General features: G+C 54.3%; 7 protein-coding genes across 7 annotated transcripts; 5 read left to right on the forward strand and 2 right to left on the reverse strand.

Annotated features, from left to right (window-relative positions):
* Nucleotides 1-222: 222 nt before the first annotated feature.
* PG997_015371 (uncharacterized protein) lies at nucleotides 223-2,513 on the forward strand (the record flags this gene model as incomplete). Its single annotated transcript, XM_066819685.1, has 6 exons — nucleotides 223-348; nucleotides 406-541; nucleotides 590-911; nucleotides 1,288-1,730; nucleotides 2,059-2,342; nucleotides 2,397-2,513. 6 exons carry the CDS (start codon nucleotides 223-225, stop codon nucleotides 2,511-2,513), a joined length of 1,428 nt encoding a protein of 475 aa, XP_066660570.1.
* A 909-nt stretch (nucleotides 2,514-3,422) lies between these two features.
* PG997_015372 (uncharacterized protein) lies at nucleotides 3,423-5,903 on the forward strand (the record flags this gene model as incomplete). The annotated part of the gene is made up of 1 exon (XM_066819686.1): nucleotides 3,423-5,903. The coding sequence occupies one exon, from the start codon at nucleotides 3,423-3,425 to the stop codon at nucleotides 5,901-5,903; it is 2,481 nt and encodes an 826-aa protein (XP_066660571.1).
* Nucleotides 5,904-6,432: 529 nt separating this feature from the next.
* Nucleotides 6,433-9,885, reverse strand: PG997_015373 (uncharacterized protein; the record flags this gene model as incomplete). The annotated part of the gene is made up of 9 exons (XM_066819687.1): nucleotides 6,433-6,904; nucleotides 6,951-7,842; nucleotides 7,992-8,425; nucleotides 8,478-8,526; nucleotides 8,587-8,656; nucleotides 8,727-8,996; nucleotides 9,054-9,186; nucleotides 9,268-9,580; nucleotides 9,711-9,885. 9 exons carry the CDS (start codon nucleotides 9,883-9,885, stop codon nucleotides 6,433-6,435), a joined length of 2,808 nt encoding a protein of 935 aa, XP_066660572.1.
* A 719-nt stretch (nucleotides 9,886-10,604) lies between these two features.
* On the forward strand, nucleotides 10,605-10,949 carry PG997_015374 (uncharacterized protein; the record flags this gene model as incomplete). The annotated part of the gene is made up of 1 exon (XM_066819688.1): nucleotides 10,605-10,949. One exon carries the CDS (start codon nucleotides 10,605-10,607, stop codon nucleotides 10,947-10,949), a length of 345 nt encoding a protein of 114 aa, XP_066660573.1.
* A 783-nt stretch (nucleotides 10,950-11,732) lies between these two features.
* Nucleotides 11,733-13,445, forward strand: PG997_015375 (kinase-like protein; the record flags this gene model as incomplete). Its single annotated transcript, XM_066819689.1, has 4 exons — nucleotides 11,733-11,774; nucleotides 11,842-11,975; nucleotides 12,049-12,732; nucleotides 12,785-13,445. The coding sequence occupies 4 exons, from the start codon at nucleotides 11,733-11,735 to the stop codon at nucleotides 13,443-13,445; spliced, it is 1,521 nt and encodes a 506-aa protein (XP_066660574.1).
* A 105-nt stretch (nucleotides 13,446-13,550) lies between these two features.
* Nucleotides 13,551-14,941, reverse strand: PG997_015376 (uncharacterized protein; the record flags this gene model as incomplete). Its single annotated transcript, XM_066819690.1, has 3 exons — nucleotides 13,551-13,557; nucleotides 13,627-14,443; nucleotides 14,494-14,941. 3 exons carry the CDS (start codon nucleotides 14,939-14,941, stop codon nucleotides 13,551-13,553), a joined length of 1,272 nt encoding a protein of 423 aa, XP_066660575.1.
* Nucleotides 14,942-15,590: 649 nt separating this feature from the next.
* Nucleotides 15,591-19,276, forward strand: PG997_015377 (uncharacterized protein; the record flags this gene model as incomplete). Its single annotated transcript, XM_066819691.1, has 6 exons — nucleotides 15,591-15,926; nucleotides 16,040-16,625; nucleotides 16,676-17,398; nucleotides 17,444-17,504; nucleotides 17,569-18,929; nucleotides 18,999-19,276. The coding sequence occupies 6 exons, from the start codon at nucleotides 15,591-15,593 to the stop codon at nucleotides 19,274-19,276; spliced, it is 3,345 nt and encodes a 1,114-aa protein (XP_066660576.1).
* Between the last annotated feature and the right edge of the window lie 85 nt (nucleotides 19,277-19,361).

Genomic DNA, 19,361 nt, shown 5'->3' on the forward strand with positions numbered 1-19,361 from the left:
GTTGATGTCAGGCATCATCGGCAGCACCGAGACGACAACGGCTGCCGCGAGACCGGCCATTTCAAACAGCTTGACACCCCCGGACAGACCCTTGAACCATCCCTGTTTGCCTACGTTGGCAGCCCAGGCCTTGGTGATCGACGTCCAAGTCCCAGCCACTCGGCCAACCTTCATGAGGCTGTACAGGGGTTCAAATATTTTCTTACGTAGGCTTTCGTCGGCATGGAGTTTCATGGCACTCTCCAGCGCCTCCTTGTGTTTTTCCGGATCCACATCCTTGTAGTGTTCGTAGTAATCCACGAGACACTGCTTGATGAGATCGTCAATCTCGGACCTGTTCCTGTTCATGTCTACCAGCTGAGGGACGATCGTAGTCATCTGGTATAGTCGCACCTCCTCGTTCAGGGTCTGCATGAAATTGCGCCCCTCCGGGATGGGGTTCTTGGCATTGTCCTCGAGCAAGCCGAACAGGGCGTTCAGCTGCTTGAGGAACATGCCGATGCTGTTGGATGGCTTCCCGGCCGTGTACTGTGCGTGCCAGGTGGGCATGGATGACTTCTGGATCCAGTAGAGTAGTTCCATGGCCCAGTACAGTTTCCTGTCCTTGGCCCACTTGGCCAGATCGTCGAGGCTTTGGAGGGAGCTCTTCAGCTGCTGAGCAAACTCTTCATCGCCGTTGTCGACGTCTTTGGTCTTGGCCTTGAGATTGGCCTTCATCAAGTCGGCAAACTTGTCGAGCCGATCTGCTCGCTGATTGTCCGACTGGTCCTTAAGAAATTTCTTGAGGATGGGGAACTTCTCGAGGTATCGGAAACGGTAGAGCGCTGCCGAGTGTCTCTGGTAGACTGGGTGGTTTGCTGGAATGGCTTTGAGTCTAGCGTCGGCTCGGGCTCCGTTGCAGTGCTTCGCCGGTTCACTTGTGCCTAAGGTCTTTGTTAGATACACCCGGAGCACCAACCATAAGTAATTAGTGTGTCTGAAACATACCCTTTGCGAGGATGGAAGTAATAAGGGGTACTTGTAGTGTTCGGTAGAAGTCGACGTTCTTGGGGTCGTCTAGGGCAACCGCGAGAACCTCGGGCACAAGTTGCTGCTGGGATGAGCTTATAAAGGTAGACCTCAGGTCCGGATCCATGTGGTAGATGATAATCTTTTGAAAATCGTCCATTGCCAGCGAAGCGACCGAGTCACGATATCCGGAGGGGTCGGTCGCGTCCTTGACCATGGGGTTGCATGACAGCAGCCCGAATATGTTGAGATCAGACGGAGGTGCGCTCATGGCCGTAGCCGCTTTTACAGCAAGGGTCGGAGCCGCCTGCATCGCCACGCGACTCTCAAACACGGGTGTTTCCAGCAGTTCCGGAGCCTTCATCTCTTCGACAGATTCCGTCTGTTCATCTTCCTGTGCCTCGTCTTCATCCTCTGGCTCTCTGGGAGGCTCGACCTCCATGGCGGCTCCGGCGCCCTCATCAGCCGCAGCTGCGGCGGCGCTGGAGCTCTCGAGCTCGTCATCGGGTCGAAGAGTTCCCTTGACGGCGTAAACATGACCAGAAACATCCTGGTACGCACCCGTAAAGCTGTCAGCAAATGGAGAGAACTGAATGCTCCACTTGTTGGGGAAAACAGATTTAATGGGCGAGGCCTGGCGCTCCTCTGGTGCATCGGGGACTTCGCCCAGCACATCTGTGTCCAGGCGTGCGCCCTCATCCGAGCTCTCACCGATGATGCAGGTATATTGGAATGAGTAGAGTTCTTTGGTAAGATTGAACTCCGTCGGGGGGTCGGTTGCTGTTTAACAGTTCAATTAGTCTTGGTGCAGAAACAGGGGGCAAACCAGGGGGTGAGTCAGGCATGACCTACTCGTGTCAAGAAACATGTTCTCTCCAACCCAGCTCGCCTGCATTTCGTCTCGGTTGTTGGCAACATCGTACCCAAATATCAAGTTGGCCTGCCCCCAATTGGCGCTTTTCCAGGCGTCAGATGTGTCCTTCCAACTGAGGTTGTTCCCATCCAAGTAGGCACCCGCGTTGTCAGCGACTTCGACATCATACCACGTAGTCCTCTTGTCGAGCTCGACATTGACAACCGCATCTCCCAGAGCAATGGATCCAGCTGGTGCCTGGGCCTCAAAGTTCAAAAAACCCCGCAACGTTCTCGGCATCATCCAGCATGGCTGCCTCCTGTGGCGCGACGGCCGCGCTGAAAGCGTAGCTTTTAGTTGCAGGTACCCAATTGACGTCGCTGGGGCTGATGCCAACGCCCCCGATATGGAGGCCAGTATCGTCATTGCCATGCTGGCCGATGATGATGGGTGTCCCGTCGATGAGCTGGGCAGCGGCAGGGTTAGCCAGGGCCTGCGAGTCTTGGACAACCCGCAATGCATAACTCCTGGGTAGCCCAAAGGCCTGAGGGTTATCTTTGTGGAAGGCTTTGGCATCTGCGTACAAACCGTGAGCAATGGGAACCTGAACACCAATGAAGGGGATGCAACAAACCTGGAGGAAGAGAGTTGATCAACTTGACATAGCGATAGAGGGAGTTTCGCTGCGCCCGATTCTTGGTTGCCGCATACTTTGCAAGGCGTGATAATTGAGTTCGCTTAGTCGTCGGGTTCTCACTCAACAGCGGATCATGGGCGCTGGCGAGGTAGGAGAGCATGTCAGCCATGGCGGATAAAGGAGACCGTCTGCTGCTGCCAAAGATATCGGTAGTCACTTTCGGTCGATCAACAGAGGTGATAAGTGCAGATTCATCTGTAGGAATGATCCGAGGGTGACATGTTCATTTTCCATGCTGGTACGGGCTACTTATATCCCATGCCCTCGGGCATCACCCAGACCACAGGCTCGTCAGTCTCCAGGTTTTCGACTATGTTACCCCGCAACAGTACTTACTGGTTCACGATCACTGTCGATCTGGAACGAAGTCCATTTTTGCCACTGGGTGAGTCTAGGCCATGTTCGAGACCCCTGTCGCCGGCGGCTGAAGCGCTAGTGATGCGGGTTTCAGCCGTCCCCGACCAGACCACGGGCCATTCTTGCTTGTTCTGGTCTCTGAACATGCCTCGAAATCTGAACACGGCTGGACTCAGAATGTAGCTGAGTTTCTAACACAGCTGAAAATTGTCTAGATCAGCGACTAAGCTATCGATATCTAAAAACAAGCCTTTCGGGACTGCTAGCTTCATGCACGCAGCCATTTTGGGCAACTACCGAGGGTTCAATCCTTGGTGACTAACTCTCATACCCCGGAATATATCCTCCTCCATCACCAAGAGCTGAGTGCAGAAAGTTCTTACATGTATGTGACAAGAAAGATCGTATACACACCCCTAGTTTCTACTGTTTCGCCATTGAAACACACCAGTAGGCAGCATCCCCTCCATACACACAACGAGTAGAACACAATTCTCTCGAGCAACCATGGCAGATTCACCTTCATTCACTGCCTTTTCAGGCTTCGATGAGATCGCTGATCAGTTGCCCGACGTGGGCGACTTCACCTCCACCCCGCCACCGCCATCTTCGCCCGGTCCAGAAAGTCCATCATCATACCCACGCTACTCGGGAGTGCCTCAAGTCACGACCGCATCCATCGACTGGCTCGGCCTGGCCAAGCTCTTCGGCTTCGGCAAGAAGGAAGAGCCGGCGCCCTCGCCAGCCGAGCCCGTGGTCGAGGTTCGGACCGTCCAGATCAAAGACATCTTCAAGATGTCCCAGACGGACAAGGGATACAGCTTCAACTCCCATCCCGCCATACTCATGGCGGTCGCCTACATGCAAAAGTCGCTGGACTACTCGTGGAGGGAGAAGCCCGTCCGAGAAACCATCTTTCCCAACATCAAGTCCGCTCTCGCTCCCGCCAGCCTCACGGTGGACGGGCTCGAGAAGAGCAAGTTTGACGACGGCGCCGTCGGCCTCCTTGTCAAAGCCTTCTACAACGCGTGCCAAGACCGGCAAGGATCCATCGAAATCGACAAGGCCAACTCCGCCGTGCAAAGCCTGAATGACCACATATCCACCCAGGCGACGCCGCTCCTCGTCCAGTTCTACCGCGCTTTCTTCTTCCTGCATCCGTCCGACGAGCTGGTGCACAAGTACAAGACGCTGCTGCTGTCCAGCGCGTACCGCAACATGAAGCAGCATCAAGCGAGCCAGGGCTTCTGGCCGCACGCCAGCCTCGAGATGTTCTGCCACTTTGCCAAGCTGGCCGCGTGCGGGGCGTCCGACGAGCAGATCCGCGAGGTGTACGTGGGGCTGACCACGACCGAGCCGAAGCTCGATCCCGGCTCGTTCGGGGAGATCCGCCCCGAGAGCTGGCGCGCCTACAGAGCGTGGCTGAGCAGTGGCTATCTAGACTGGGGCGACCTGAACGCCGAACATTTGGATGCGTCCTACACCGAGGTCACCAGTTCGGGCGGGATGTATCCCTACGGCCCCGTCATGAGTACATACACCGTTTCCCTGGCCGATGACTTCATTCGCAGCAAGTCGTATTGGAAAGCACCGCAGTCTTCATCGTGTTTTGCCGGAGACACGCGTGTGGTCATGGCGGACGGAACCGAGTTGAAAAGGATCAGCGATATAAAAACTGGGGATCTCGTCCTCACCGGCACCACAAGCCGGCGTGTCGCATTTGTCAGTTCTCCCCGCCGCAACGCCAGGACCCTTTATTCCCTGGCGGGGTATCCAGGGGTAAAGTTTACAGAGACACATCCCATCCTTTCCCCACCGGGCAGCGCCGATGATGCCATGGACGATGACCAGGTCGGAAATGTTGTCAGCTTTGTCAACAAGGACCTTGCCAGCTCGCTGAATCCGACTTGGCAGTCGCTGCGCACGGAAAACATCAGCCAAGATCTGCTACAAGCATGCAATGAATGCGATGATGAGGGAGAGATTTTGTACGACCTCGTCTTTGAACCTAATCTCGGGGGAGATTCCCACCAGTCCGTCCCGCTCGCTTCCTACGTACTTGAAGCGACAAACGGCCGCCGGTTGATTGTGGCATCGGAAGCGCCTGTCATCGAGTGGTTTCCCCTCGAGACGATCTTCATCAGCTGTGCAGTCGAGCGAATGACCAGCCAAGTCGAGGATATTGGCGCTACGGCGGAACTCGTTGGTTCGAACAAGATCTGTACACGAAGTCTGCTGACAGAAGCCGCCGCCAAGATTACAACAACCAATGCAGCAGATCCGATCGTCAACAGCAAGGACATAGATGAGTCCCTTATCGCCTCGCGCCTTCTGCATGCTTGCGCCGAGTCGCAGCCGACGGCGGAGCTGGCCGAGAAAGTCGTAGCATACGCCGGACGCACGCTCAGCCATGAAATCAAGAACGGATGGGCTCGACCAGTCGCCGCCAGTGATGTTTCCTCGGGCCAGAGCGTGCTCTTCCTCAACGTGGTCCGTCTTTTGGACAACATTGACGGTGCTCGAGCTTGGACGATAAGCGCCGACTACCACCTTAAAGTCTGGGCAGAGAACGAGATTATCTTTGATGGCTCGGTATCCGGCTCTATACAGGGGAACTGCACCCTGGATCTACACTACCCCATACTTCTCGACAGGGGCGCTACAGAAGAAGGGCTCTTGACTTGTCGGAGTATTGCCATGGAGCTTTCTGACCCGTCTTCGAGTTCGGCCTGGTACGGAGCAGGCCCCATCCGGGATGGCATCCAGAGTGTCATTAGCTTGGGGGATACTCCCAAGGTATCAGGGATGGCTACCCAGCACGGTGTTGCCGAGGTTGAGCTTCGGACAGTTGAAGTCGGCATGGACAGCGCTTCACTGGCTTCTCTTCATCATGCGTGGCATCCGAAGGACATGGTAACATATGCACAGGAACTTGGCATTGCTTTTGGTGAATTAGTCCTTGGTGTTTTCGAGGGGTCTAGAAAGTAATTATGCGGCACGTGTCTCTGCCAAAAGGGTAACATGATATTTAGTACACCAAGGTTACTGTCACAAAAAGTAAACACCCTCTACCATTTTTCAGTTAGGATAAGCCCCCGTTGAACTGCGACAAGTAGCCCGCTCAGACACTTACATATTTAGATTTCAGACCGATCCGCCTCAACCAGGGAGCTGAAGTGTAGCCAAACCACGTCCGCGACGATACATCTGTATCTGGACTACGAGGTAGGAACTGAAGTTGCTTTCTGGGATACGTGTCACCGGTGTGGTGCCTTACCAGGGCAATAATGCCTTCAGCTAGACTTAATCAGCCCCGGGCCATTCAAAACCTGCGGGGCCTGTGTAGCACGAGGTTAGACCGTCTCCGGTCGAAGAGGTAGAGTTAAGGTCGGCACGCAATGCAGTTGGAAGAGGTCTAGCCTGGTACTGCACAGGGGCCGCGTCGTTTTTCTATAGCTTAACTCCGGCTTCGGGGGAACGAACGCTTTCATTATACTCGTTGTAGAGTAGACACATGCTAGAGAGGCCGCTTCTCAACTTCCCAGCCCCTGACATGTGGTCGATCAAGATCATCCCAAGTCATCCCCCAAGAGCCTACCGTCGTATCGTTCTTGTCCGAGGGAACGAACATATTCATGTCAATCCACTCGTCCTCCTTGGCCCAAGTGACAAACCCATGACCCCAATCCCCGTAACATCCCAGCCCCGCACCGATCGAGGTCTGGCCAAGGTACGGCAGCTGGCCCAAGAGATCGTAGTCCCAACCGCGCTTGCCAGGGCCAAAGAGCCGCGCGCCTAGAACCCCATACCAGCTGAAAATCTCGAGAATGCCGCGACGCTCAGCCTCCTTGTCCGGATCCGGCTTGTACCTCACCGGCATCCACTTGATGCTGAAATATTGCGCCGCGTTGGAAGAGGCGAGAGGATCGGACACGGTCACTTCCTTGCACTTGGGCAGGAAGGGCCGGGCCTCCCCGGCGAGGACATCACTGCCCAGCGCCTCGCCCCGCAAATGGGTGCGGGAAAACAATCGACGATGAAGGACCGCTTTGATGACGGGAGATATCCAGGACATCCAAACCGCCGTTGGAGGTGCTTGTCGGCACCAGCGCAGTCAGGATAGGGCGTGTGAGAGCGCTATCGCCATCCAAGGTGTACTTCTGGGTTCCAAGAGGGCTGAAGGCGACATCTTCCTTACTATTGCTGCCGTAGACGCTGATGTATGCCGTTTCAGCGTCGGAGGCCAAGATGACAACTTGGTCGTATCCTCGTCCTAGGACGTCTCCAACCAGTGCCGATGCGGGCTGGTCGATATGGTTGCATTTGAATTGGAAGGAAGAGTCCTCCATCCCGGGGTTTCCAAGCTGGTCAAAACGAACCCTGACAAGGTCGACAAGCATGTGGCCTGCCTTCGGGATGGCACGGGCGAGCAAGAGGGTATCCGTGGAGGAGTTTGCGCCGCGAAACGTTTTGACGAACCCGTATGCCGCCCCATGCGAGAGCCCGTCGAGATGATGTCGAATGGGTGTTTCAATGTCCAGGACACTCAAAAGGCCGATTTCGACACCCTGTCCCTTGATCTGAGCCAAGGCTATCAGGTCCTGCTCGACATACTCGTTCTCGGGTTCCTGAATGAAGTGGCCCTGTGTGAATCTTGTCATGTTCACGCAACGTCTGCTGGGCAGGTCGCTGAGCAGGACAGTCGGGTACGAGCTCATGATCGGTAGCATCGCCCATGACTTCGATAGGTCAAGAGACACCGGACCACCACCGCCGGAGACCCGAAGGTCCCGAGATGCGTACGTGGTGACTTGCATGGTGATGTCGCACTTCTGATCGGGCTTCTCGGCCCCGCTAAAGCCCAAGACGCACGCAGACTTGCCCCATACCGACTTGCGCATGTAGTGGATTGCCTGACCGGAAGGATCTGGTGCAACAGATTCATCGATGAGTCGGTTTCGCAACGTCCAGGTAGAATGGGCCGTCCCGAGAATGTCAACCGACACGGGACTCAAAAGTTGACACAAGTCCCCTTTCCGGGCTCGCCTGGGTTCAGATCCTGAATCTGAATCACACCTCCCGACAAGAGACCCTTGATGGTCGACTGGAGTGGGAACTGGTCGTCAGCCCTGAACCGGGCGTCCTTGATCTGCTGGCACTCTTTGGTAGCCGCGGGTTTCCAAATGGTACCAATCGTGCTGCCGGTATTTCGCAGAGAGCCACTGACTCTGGCGCCAAAGTCAGAATGGTTATCCAAATCCTTTCGGATGGTCCAGCCATCTTCCTGGTCGGCGCCGCCGCCAGGAGACAACCACAGGGGGGCTGGATTATGCATATCGTAACCTCCCCAGTCCTTGAGCCAAGCCTGCGGTGCGACGGCGGTCATGGGTTGAGGTATGTACTTGATGGCAGCAAACCAGTTTTGGTTGTCGCGCCAGCTTCCGATGACTTGGCTGGATGAGTATCCGATCTTATACACCTCCTGGACGGAGAGGTCGAGGCAGTGCATGCTGCGTAGTGTCAGTCGGGTAAGATGATGGTTATTCGAGTTTGGATGTTCACCTTCTGGCGCGGTTCACGCAAGCCTGGGGCTCGAAGAACTGCTTGTCGCCTTGAATAACCGGTCAGTTCATGTTTACCCCTTGCCCTTCATGAACTCCATCTATCTTACCATACTCGATCCACTGGTCTCCGTTCTTATTCCGCACCATGATACCGGTCGCGCTATCGTCGTCATGCATCTGTTGTTGCCGTCAGAAGTTGGTGTTGGCCCAAGTACAACATTTGTGCATCTGTTATGGAACCACTCACAAATCTGTTTTGCACATCCCACATGGGAACGTCCAATAACCCAGCGGCGGCCATCTCCAAGTTATGCTGAGTGTGGAGTTCCCTCCTGGGCGACCTCAGATGACCGGCACTGAAGAGATCCGTGAGGTAGTGGGCAGCAAAAGCTTCGTAAATGTACGCTCGGCGAAGCTGTTCCGCCTTCTTCTCCATAGACGGCTCCTTGCTGGCGGCACGAGCGATTTCCAAGGCGCGAGTGTGACCGACGCTGTACGCCGTTACCGCGTCTTCTCCCTGTAGTTACATCTCGAGTCAGGACGCGGTTACATCTGGGGGTATGGAACCACTTACGAAATGATCAATGTTTGTGTACGCGAGCCAAGCGTAAAAAGAAAGCATCTTCTCCAGATCCGGGGTGGGTGCTGCTTTGAAGAACTCCTTGTCGGTGGGAATGTGACAATTATCGTACGTGGCATGTGTGTGGCTATTGAAATCATTAGAAACCGTCTGGGCAAGGGCGGCCGAGTACCGAGGGTAGTTTTCAAAGGAAATCTAATTAACTTACTATGCTCGAGCCACGGATTCGTCTTCCTGCAAAGCATGGTCGACCGTATCGTGTTCCTGGTCCAAGAGCGCCTGCACCCTCTTCAGGTAGCCATCTTGATCTTCAATGAGACTGGTAACAGCACAGTCGAATCGTTGTTCTATAGTCTTTTTTGATCTTGACCCCTTATCCCTCCCGAATTGGTCGGTGTCGGCAATTGGGAAATAGTTCTTACGATCTTCCCGGTTGGTGTAGAAGTCGCCGGCGAGTGCAACAATGTGGCCAAAGGTCAGTTTCACACCACTGACCGTGACTAGGAGATCATCGTGGGGAGCTGGCGGCCGTGTATATCGAAGAGAGTGATGCCCCGAGCTGTCGCTCTATGCTCAGAAGCTGTCAAGTACACTGTTAGCTTCGTTCTGCTCAGGGTCGGTGGCATTTCATCAATCGGAACATATATTCACCTTCCATGCTCGAAAGGGTCGATCTGTTCGGCTTGTAAGGAGCAACAAAGCTGTTGATGGCGAAAGTCGCTTTTTCGCTTTCTGGGAACTCGGGCGGCATGAGATAACCACTCTCCCTGATCCGGGCCTCCAGGGAGGCCTCGTCAGGTCCCGTGACGTCAGTGATATCACCCATAGCTAGAACTTTACTTGAAGTTGTCAATGAGAACAAGGTTGGTTTGGCATGTTGGCCTTGCGAGAAAGTTCCCAGCGAAAGATATAGATATTCCAGCTTGAGTACAGCTGAAGTGTCCGCACGCCAAAGTCGGAGCTGAGCTGCAGGACAGGTCTAGAATGGCCTGACCTGAGACTGATTGGGGCTGGATGAATCTATAGCCCCGGTAAGACATTTAAGCGATGTGCCGTGTCCGAAAAAGCAGTGTCATTTTCAGCTCCTCCCAGGTAGTCCGAATGCGGATGGATCGTCGCGCACGTGGCTGACTGCAATTCAGCTCTGGGGTTCAAGCGAACCGGTCTGGACTTCAATGGAATGTCTGAGCCTATAAATATATGCAGCCAATGATTGATGCATAACATACATATACTTGGGTCTCCTCATCCATGCGTGCATATGATAAGATATAAATGTCAACAAGGAAACACACCCCACCGATTGATCCATTCGCGCGAAGACACAAGCCAGCAAACCCGACATATCTGATTCATCCTCTTGACTCGACCATTTCCATCAAATCATGGCGACACAACTCGAACGCACCATTGTCCTCAGGGAGAAGGTCATACACAAGAAGAAAGAGGTATGCTTGTTTTCCCTTGCCATTGCTTTCACAAAGTGTTTTCCCACAACAGGGAGACTCATTAGTTTTATAGGTCAAGGCGAAATCAATCCCTCCCATGCCTGCAGACCTGAAGAAATGGTCCAGACCACTTTGGGTTGTCATTGTCAACCTGACGCAGTTCGACATCAGCTACGAGGACTCGCTCCTGTGGGGTGCCTTCCACGGCGAGACCCCGAGCTGCAACCCCTGGGATACGTCAACGTTTGGCCTCCGCAACAAGCAGACCTTCTTGGGCATCGGTTGGAGACTGGGTGGGGCCCTGACCTTTTCCGTCCTTCTCGACGGGGGACACAAGTACGAGTTCAGCGTGGTAAGTGATGAAGATGAAAACCGGCGTCTCGGCCCTTTTCCAGCACATCGTCTTACTAATCCTACTTCTCTCATGCACCTAGGGGTTTGAGAATCCGCTTGCAGGGTCGACCTCGGCCTCGATCATTCAGGGCTCCGATAGGAAAGCCGCCTATAAGCGAGGTACAGATAAAGGAGGCAAAATCACCTCCGGGGACTACGTGGGTAAAAATGAGGACGGCGAGACTGAGAGATTTCGCTTGGAATTGACAGCAACGCCGGGGGACACCATGTCCATCACAGTCTCCCAAAACCCTTTGTAACGCTGGCCTGGTATCTTGGACGACCTCTGTCATGTTTGTCTTGCTACTTTCCTCCAGTAGCATCTCCGCTTGCTGTATTTGTGTTTATACCATGCTTGCCCTCTCCTCAGAAATTCGCCATGGAATTAAATACTTTTAGCCCATTTATCCTGTCCAAATAAACACAGAATAAACACTATGTTGAATCTATGATCTTGAGGTGGCTGTCTAAGCTAATGGGCTCGGCTCCAAAGTTGTCTGGCGCAAGTGTGGTCTACTCGACAATGCCGAAGGTCAGTGTCGACTAGATACAGACGGCGTGGCACTAGAGCCATCAGATCGCCAGGGGTCTCGTTAACTTGTGGCTGAGTTACTAGTCAACCCACTGGTGCCGCTGCGGATCGAGTGCGTTGGGCCCCTGCATGCACCGCCGCATACATGGCTGCGGCACGGCACACCAGGACGCGTGTAGGTTCCAGGTGCATTGGCTCGTTTCAAGTCGACTAAACTGTGGGAAACGCATATATGATGATCAGTCGCTCCATATCCATACACCATCAAAGATTTTTCAAAATTCATCGGATGCAGTCAACATGGTGGAAGCAAAGACTTACCTGAATGGCCGTTTCAAGGGCGTATGTGTTGCAGCTTCCCACCATTTGCCTGTAATCGCTAATAATATTATCTTCATTTTTTCTTTAGGAACACGCCGATGACTACGCAGTTGGTGGATTTCACCCCGTGCATCTTGGCAATATCCTTGGCGGCCGTTACCAGGTTTTTCGCAAACTCGGCAAGGGCTCCCAGTGCACCGTATGGCTAGCAAGGGATAAGAGGTAAAGTTCCCATCTTTGGCCTCCTTTAGATCGGTAGTCCCTGACCAGATTTACCCTTGTGTGTTTACTACAGCGCACCAACAAGACTGTTTCGAGCCCTCAAGGTTTACAATGCGAAATCAAGCGAGGACATGCAGAAACTCGTGGACTCTCTGGAGCGGATGCCCTCCCACCCAGGCGAAAAACATGTCGAGCTCCCTTTCGACTCGTTCATTATCCAGGGGCCCAGAGGCAAACATCTCTGCACCGTGGTGGAGCCCCTAGGTTACCCCATCGTGGAGCTTGAGGATGAGGCTTATGACAAGCGGGCGGAGAATGGAGGAGGGCAGGGGGCGGTCCCAGGCGACCCCTGGTCAGTGGTATTTGCCAAGAGAGCCTGCCGGCAGGCACTGCTGGCCCTGGATTACCTACACAAGCGCCGCATAGCGCACAGAGACATCGCGGGCCGCAATTTCTGCTTCGCGTTGCAGTACGACCTCTCGACGTTCGATGAGAACGAGATTATGAAATCAGTTTGGCCCGAGGAGAAGAAGCCCCTGGAAGAGGCCGGGAGTGACCAAGCCGAACTTTCTGCTGCCACTACGGAGGCCGAGATTGACCAGCTCCCGGGTTCAGATTTAGATTCAAGTTCAGACAGCGATGACGACGGACCGCCACCGCAATGGAAACTGGACCGGGACGAATGCGAAAGGCGCATTGCAGACCAGTGGGATGCATGCGGACCGGGCGACGTAACAGCCGCACCTCTCTCGGATGCGTGGAACAAGGCCAACCTCTGGAACTCTCGAGACGATATCGAATTGCTGCAGCGAAAAGACGGCAGCCCCTTTGGGCCCGGACGAGATCCGCTACACCGTGGCCCCCACCCGCCTCGACACCGGCTTCAACCTAGGAAACGTCACCGACCCGGAACGAGCCCAGAACTTCCGACTCGTCCTGACCGACCTCGGGTTCGCCTGCCCCTTCGCGGAGTGCGGAAAGCGCCCTATGCCGACCGTCGTCGACTACATGGCCCCCGAGTCCCTGCTCGGCCTGCCCGACGTCCCCGGAGCAAGCGACATCTTCTCCCTGGGCCTCTGGTTCTGGGAGGTCGTTATGCTGCGCGGCCTCGTCGTGGACGCCGGGTTCCAGCAGCCCCGGGGCCGCGTCCTGCAGTACCTCACGCGGCGCCTCGGGCCCGCCCCGGCTTCGCTGCGGGCGCGGTGGGGGCGGCCCGACGCGGACCGGTTCGTCGACGCAGATAGCGGGCGCCCGCTCGACACGCCAGAGGAGGACGAAGAGGAGTACGGGGACGACGACTTCCCGCGTGGGGATAGCTGGTACCACGCACAGAAGCGCAAGCCTCTAGATATGTCGGATGAGGAGATGGGGGCGTTCGTGCACTTGATTCAACGGATGCTACAGTGGGAGCCGGAGAGGCGGCCGTCTACCGAAGAGTTGCTACATGATAAGTGGTTCAGTGGCATATGATGAGATCAAGCTTCAGGCCATGTACACCCCCGGTAATTATCCCCCTTTCTCACTGAAACGCATGTAAATATAAAAGCCCCCTTTTGAACACAAATACACACAGTCCTATAACCTAGTAAACTGTTTAAAAGACCGTACATATGGCCTCGAGGCCGAAAGGGACGCCTGCCAGAGATAGTACATAACCGAGCACACAATGGTCAGAGGCACAGCAAAAGCCCAATAGATCCAAAACTTCGGCGACACGGACCAGCCGCCCTTGGCGTCGTAGTTGAAAAAGGACATGCTGAAGATGGCGCATATGAAGGTGGGTGGTAGGAAAATGAGCGTCAGGAACGAGATGGTCTTCATGGCGGTGCTGTCCGTCTTGGCCGCGCGCGAGATACCGATCGAGGTCTTGGAATCCTCCAGAGCCACGAGGTTGAAGGCCAGCTGGATCTCGTTCTGCAGCCGGTCCTGGTTCGACTGCGAGCGGCAGCGCAGGTTGTCGATGATTTGCTTGTGCGCTAGTAGGCGCTGGCGCACGCTCTTCCAGACACGCTGCTCCTCCTCCTTGCCTCCTGCCTCAGGCCGCATCTCCTTCTGCTGGGCCAGGACCGCGGCCAGCGTCTGCATCGACACGTCGAGCGTCTCGGTGACATGAATGGCGTGGCGGGCGAGGTCGTGGAGGCGGCGGAAGTCGGGCTGCTGCTGCCCCTGTGGCTTGTCCCCCTTTTCAATGTCCCGGACGTGGGTCCGGATCGCCCAGACCGACTCATCGTGCAGAGAAGCTAGCTCCCCGGCAATTGTGCCGTAGACCCATAACGGGTCGTTGTGGTGGCTCACATCGGCTTTCGCCAGCGACTCGGAGAGCCGACTGACCACGAGCGGCGACATGTCAAACAGGACGATCATGGTACGGTTTAGGGACGGAACCCATCGCGTGAAGAGATGGATCTTCTCCCACTCAAAGTCCGAGGCACCGCGCACCATTTTCGCCTGAAAACGCCCCCAAGTATCTGGGACTAAATCAGTAAAGGGCAACCGAACTGTGGTCCCAGAAACCCACCGAAGGTAGGGGCGCCGCCCAAATCCTGTTCTACGCAGCCAAAGTACCCATTAGCATTCCGGTAGTGATCGGACCACCACTCCTCCGGCATGCCAAACGTGGTCGTGAAAACCTGGCGACATGTTGGGCAGGTCCGGGCCTGGTTGGCACTGGCAACTCTGGTCGACGTTAGTCGAGGTCCCTGGGACAAGTGAGTCTCGACGGACACAATACTGAGATGTGACTGGGCGCATATCTGACTCAGGATCTGTTCATCCGTATGGATGTGCGCCGAGTTGATTTTGTGCGTCCGCCACTCCTCGGGGGCTTCGGGCAGATAAGGGCTATGGACTTGATCGTTCTGGCTTTGGCCCCCAGCGGGGCGTTGGTCATCCTTGGTCCATTGCTGCACCGAGATCTGGGAGAAGCCGTGGCATTGCCTTTGATGGTTTCCGTCTGTCCTTGGCATTTCTGTTTAGAGCTTGGATGGTGGAAGGCAGGTAGATTGGCCGACGAGACTGCTCGAGAAGTCGGGATTCAAATCGAAGTGGGCGCCTGGGCGCCTGGAGTGAGCAAGGCTGGCATTCATTGGTCTACAAGCACCAACGCAACGCCGTTGCTGCATGCCAGTCGACGTTCCCCGCATCACTAACTGGAAATTCCGGCTTGGAAATTGTCGCATTCGGCGACAATCTCGAACAGCAAATACACTCACTGCCCCGCCCTAATGTACCGCATCCTGCGCCTCAATATAGCCGCCTATCCAATAAAGAATCCACACCCATGACCATGCGTTGTCCGGGCGGCCCAGCCGTAATCACTAGCCGGGGCGCTTCCGATCCTTGGCCATTAGTGGTTGCCTCGTTCTGCCCCTCCTGCATTCTGATTCGCACGGAGGGAGCACTGCCCGCATAGACCCATGCTTCCCGACACATCGACAGGGGGGCAGATAAGATCTCGTGTACTCTGGCTGTAGCCAAGACTCTTGGCTCGATCGAGTTTAAGTCCGCCCATCTTTCATACCAGTACTCCCCTTCTCTTCTCCCGCTTTATTTGACTCCTTCAATTCTCGACGAGGAAAGTCGACCAGCCATAAGACTCTCTATGGCCTATGACTCATGGAGAGCCGCCACAAGCCCGGGGCCGCGGGGCACCTGCAACACAATGATTACACAGTCGGCTGGGTGTGCGCACTTTCGAAGGAGCAGACCGCGGCAACCGCTATGCTAGATGTGAGGCACAAGGACTGGGAACAGCATCTCAGAAAGCAGCCAAACGACACCAACACTTATACGTTAGGTTCGATTGGAGGCCACAATATCGTCATTGCCTGCTTACCTAAAGGCAAATTTGGTACGGTTTCTGCGGCCATGGTCGCAACGAATATGGTTAATACTTTCCCATCCATCCGTTTCGGTTTGATGGTTGGCATAGGCGGTGCCGTTTCGCGCAAGGTTCGTTTGGGAGACGTGGTCGTCAGTGCGCCGTCTGGGTCGCACCCAGGTGTGGTGCAGTGGGACATGGGAAAAGCCGCAGGCCGATTCGAGCGAACGGGATCGCTGAACAGCCCCCTAGCATGCTTCTCACTGCTTTGACCAAGTTGGAGACAGATTATGACATCGAAGGCTCGAAAGTACCCGAGTACCTCAAGGCGGTGGGGGAGAAGAATTTGCTGCTCAGAGCGAAGTACCAAAAGAGCCAACTGGTCGACAGATTGTTCAAAGCATCGTACCAGCATGCCAGTGGCCCACCTGCGGCTGGAGAGGACGAGATGGAGGAAGAAGATGAAGATGAATGCCGACATTGCGACCCGGCCCAGATCACGAAGAGGAAGCCACGAGAGGTGATGGTTGTACACTACGGTACTATCGCATCCGGCAACCAGGTTATCAAAGACGCTAAAATCCGGGATCAACTATCCGATGACCTCGGGGGAAACATCCTCTGCGTCGAAATGGAGGCGGCAGGCCTGATGGATAACTTTCCATGCATCGTCATCAGAGGTATATGTGATTACGCTGATTCGCACAAGAATGATGCGTGGCAGGAACATGCTGCAGCCGTCGCAGCAGCATTCGCGAAAGAGCTTCTAGGGTATATCCAAGCCAGTGAGGTGGAAAGCGAGACACCAGTGCAGGAAACGCTTCAAGCTGGTCGGTTACCTGGCATCTTGTAGCGATGTTGGCGCTAAAACAGACTCCAGTTTGCAACGACATATCAATCATCAAAGACGACACCGCCCAAACACGTGCCATACTCAATACCACGGCAGACCTCGATGCGCTCAACTGGCTCACTCCGGTCAATTATGGCCCTCAACACTCCGAATACCTCCGAAGGCGACAGCCTGGAACTGGGCAGTGGTTTCTTATGTCCAAAGAATACCGGCAGTGGTTGTCGAGTCGCGGCAAGACGTTATTCTGTCATGGAATGCCCGGAGCAGGGAAGACAATTCTCGCCTCGATCATCGTCAATGATCTCGAACAAAGGTTGCGTGGAATTTACTCAGCTACTGTCGTCTATGTCTACCTCAACTTTAACCGGAAGGACGAACAGACTATCGAATGCTTGATGTCGAGTTTCTTGAAGCAGCTCGCCCAGACTAGATCCCCACTACCAAAGTCTGTGACCGATCTTTACCGCCAACACAGCTCCAGACAGACAAAGCCAATGCTCGAAGAGATAGAGTTTGCCATTCGGGCAGTTATTGCTGGGTATTCACAAGTCTTCGCGGTTATAGATGCTCTTGACGAATATCAAATATCGGCAAGTTCTCGAGGTCAGTTCCTATCGATTATGTCAGCCTTACAGGCCGAAACCAGCATGAACCTCTTGACGACAGCACGAGACATTCCCGACATTTGGGATCACTTCGAAAGTAGAGGCAGTCTGCATCTAGAGGTTCGTGCCAGTGAAGAAGATATTAGTACGTACATAGACAGTCACGTCTCGCAGTCTGGCAATTTTATAGCCAAAACGGACGACCTCAAGGAGCTTGTCATCAGCCAAATCGTAAGATCCGTAAAAGGAATGTCAGTGGGCTTCTGTACATATCACTGGACTTTTTTTCGAATCAGCTAATTAACATATGTTTAGGTTCCTTCTGGCCCAGCTCTATCTGGAGTCACTCAAGGATAAAGATACAGTGAAGTCCGTCCGCCAAGCGCTGGAGAGAATGTCGACCCCATCCTCCTCCGCCGAAACGACCTACCACCATGCTTATGAGGACACAATGTCACGCATCATGGGTCAACGACCAAGCCATGCGCAACGTGCAATGCAGGTCTTGGGATGGGCCATCTTCGCCCAAAGGCCATTGAGCAAACTCGAGTTGCGACACGCACTTGGCGTCGAGCCTGGTCAAACTATGCTGGACCCAGAGAACCTTCCCGAGATCAGCGATCTGGTTTCCGTCTGTGCAGGGCTAGTAGCCATTGACCAGGAGAGTGGGATTATCAGCCTGGTACACTACACGGCCGAAGAGTATTTCGTTGACACGAAAGAGCAATGGTTTCCCCATTTCCACGAAACCATCCTTAAGACCTGTATTTCCTATCTTTCATTCGAGTCTTTCACAAGTGGATATTGTCGCAAGCCCAGGCAACTTGTCAGGCGTTTCGGGGACTACCCGTTTTACGAATATGCCGCGAAGCACTGGGGCTACCACGCCCGTGAATCTCAAACCTGCGACGCCGTTTTGCAGTTCTTGCAGAAAATGGATGTCATAGAAGCAGCAGATCTAGCGCGAGAAGTCAACCAAGAGACCCGGAAAGACGACAATATGTTTTCATTCGCTCTAGGGAGAACTGGACTGCACTTGGCGGCAGTGTTTGATCTCGGAAACACAGTGCTTGAATTGCTTCATGTTTACGACGTCAACGTCGGGGATACGATGGAAATCACAGCATTGGAGTTAGCAGCAGAACGAAACTGCCTAGAGGCGGTCAGAGTCTTGGTCGACAACGGCGCTGACCTTCCTTCTCCAAGCAAGGCGCTCTGCAAGGCATCAACTAGTGGCTTTCTGGAGGTGGTCAGGTGCCTGACCGACAATGTCAGCCCTTTCAAATACGGCCCTGAGGTAATGAATAATGCGTTGATTAGGGCCGCGATTATGTTTTTTCGAGAAACATGCCAGCTTCTAATCGAACGGGGTGCCGAAATTAACTATCAAGCTAAAGGGATACGGGGGATGACGCCACTACATGTCGCTGTCTACTTGCGTAACACCGAGATGGCCGAATTTTTGCTTCATCAAGGAGCCGATGCAAATTCAGCAGACAGTAGTGGAAGGACGCCATTACACTATACCGTGGATTATTGGAAGGGTCCAAAGATGGCCGAGCTCCTTCTGGAACGTGGTGCCAGTGTCAACATGCCTGATGACGAAGGATTGACGCCAATGACTCAAGCCGATCTCAACGACCAATGGGGAATAGTTGATTTTTTTACGGTGTACAGTAAATCAAGAAGGATACAAGGAGATATTTAACCGCTGAACCTCTTTTGCTCAGGGGAATGACCTTCAGATTACCATGCTACGTGCCCTCACACACTGGCAAGTCCTCATGTCATGATCTACTGCCTCGAGGACAAGACGAACAACACTTGGTCTTACGTAGTCGATCCCCATGCCGGTAGGGACATGGAGAAGAAATTCGACGAACCATTGGAATCACCAAAGCAGCGAACCTCCAACAAATGTAACAACGGCCACGACATTGAGGCACTACACCTGACGAGGTTATTCGAGTGGCATGCGAGCGCTCGCAGCATATCAAACTGCATGGATTATGTGACATTGTGACCATATCTGGTTAGTCTGGAGTCTTGTCAAAGGCACTTTGCCTATGATTCAATGGTCGGAGTTGGCTCCCGCCCCCCCGACATTG

The sequence above is a fragment of the Apiospora hydei genome (genome assembly GCF_038363865.1).
Source record: "Apiospora hydei strain CBS 114990 chromosome Unknown utg000011l_segment0_segment0, whole genome shotgun sequence".
Lineage (NCBI taxonomy): Eukaryota > Fungi > Ascomycota > Sordariomycetes > Amphisphaeriales > Apiosporaceae > Apiospora > Apiospora hydei.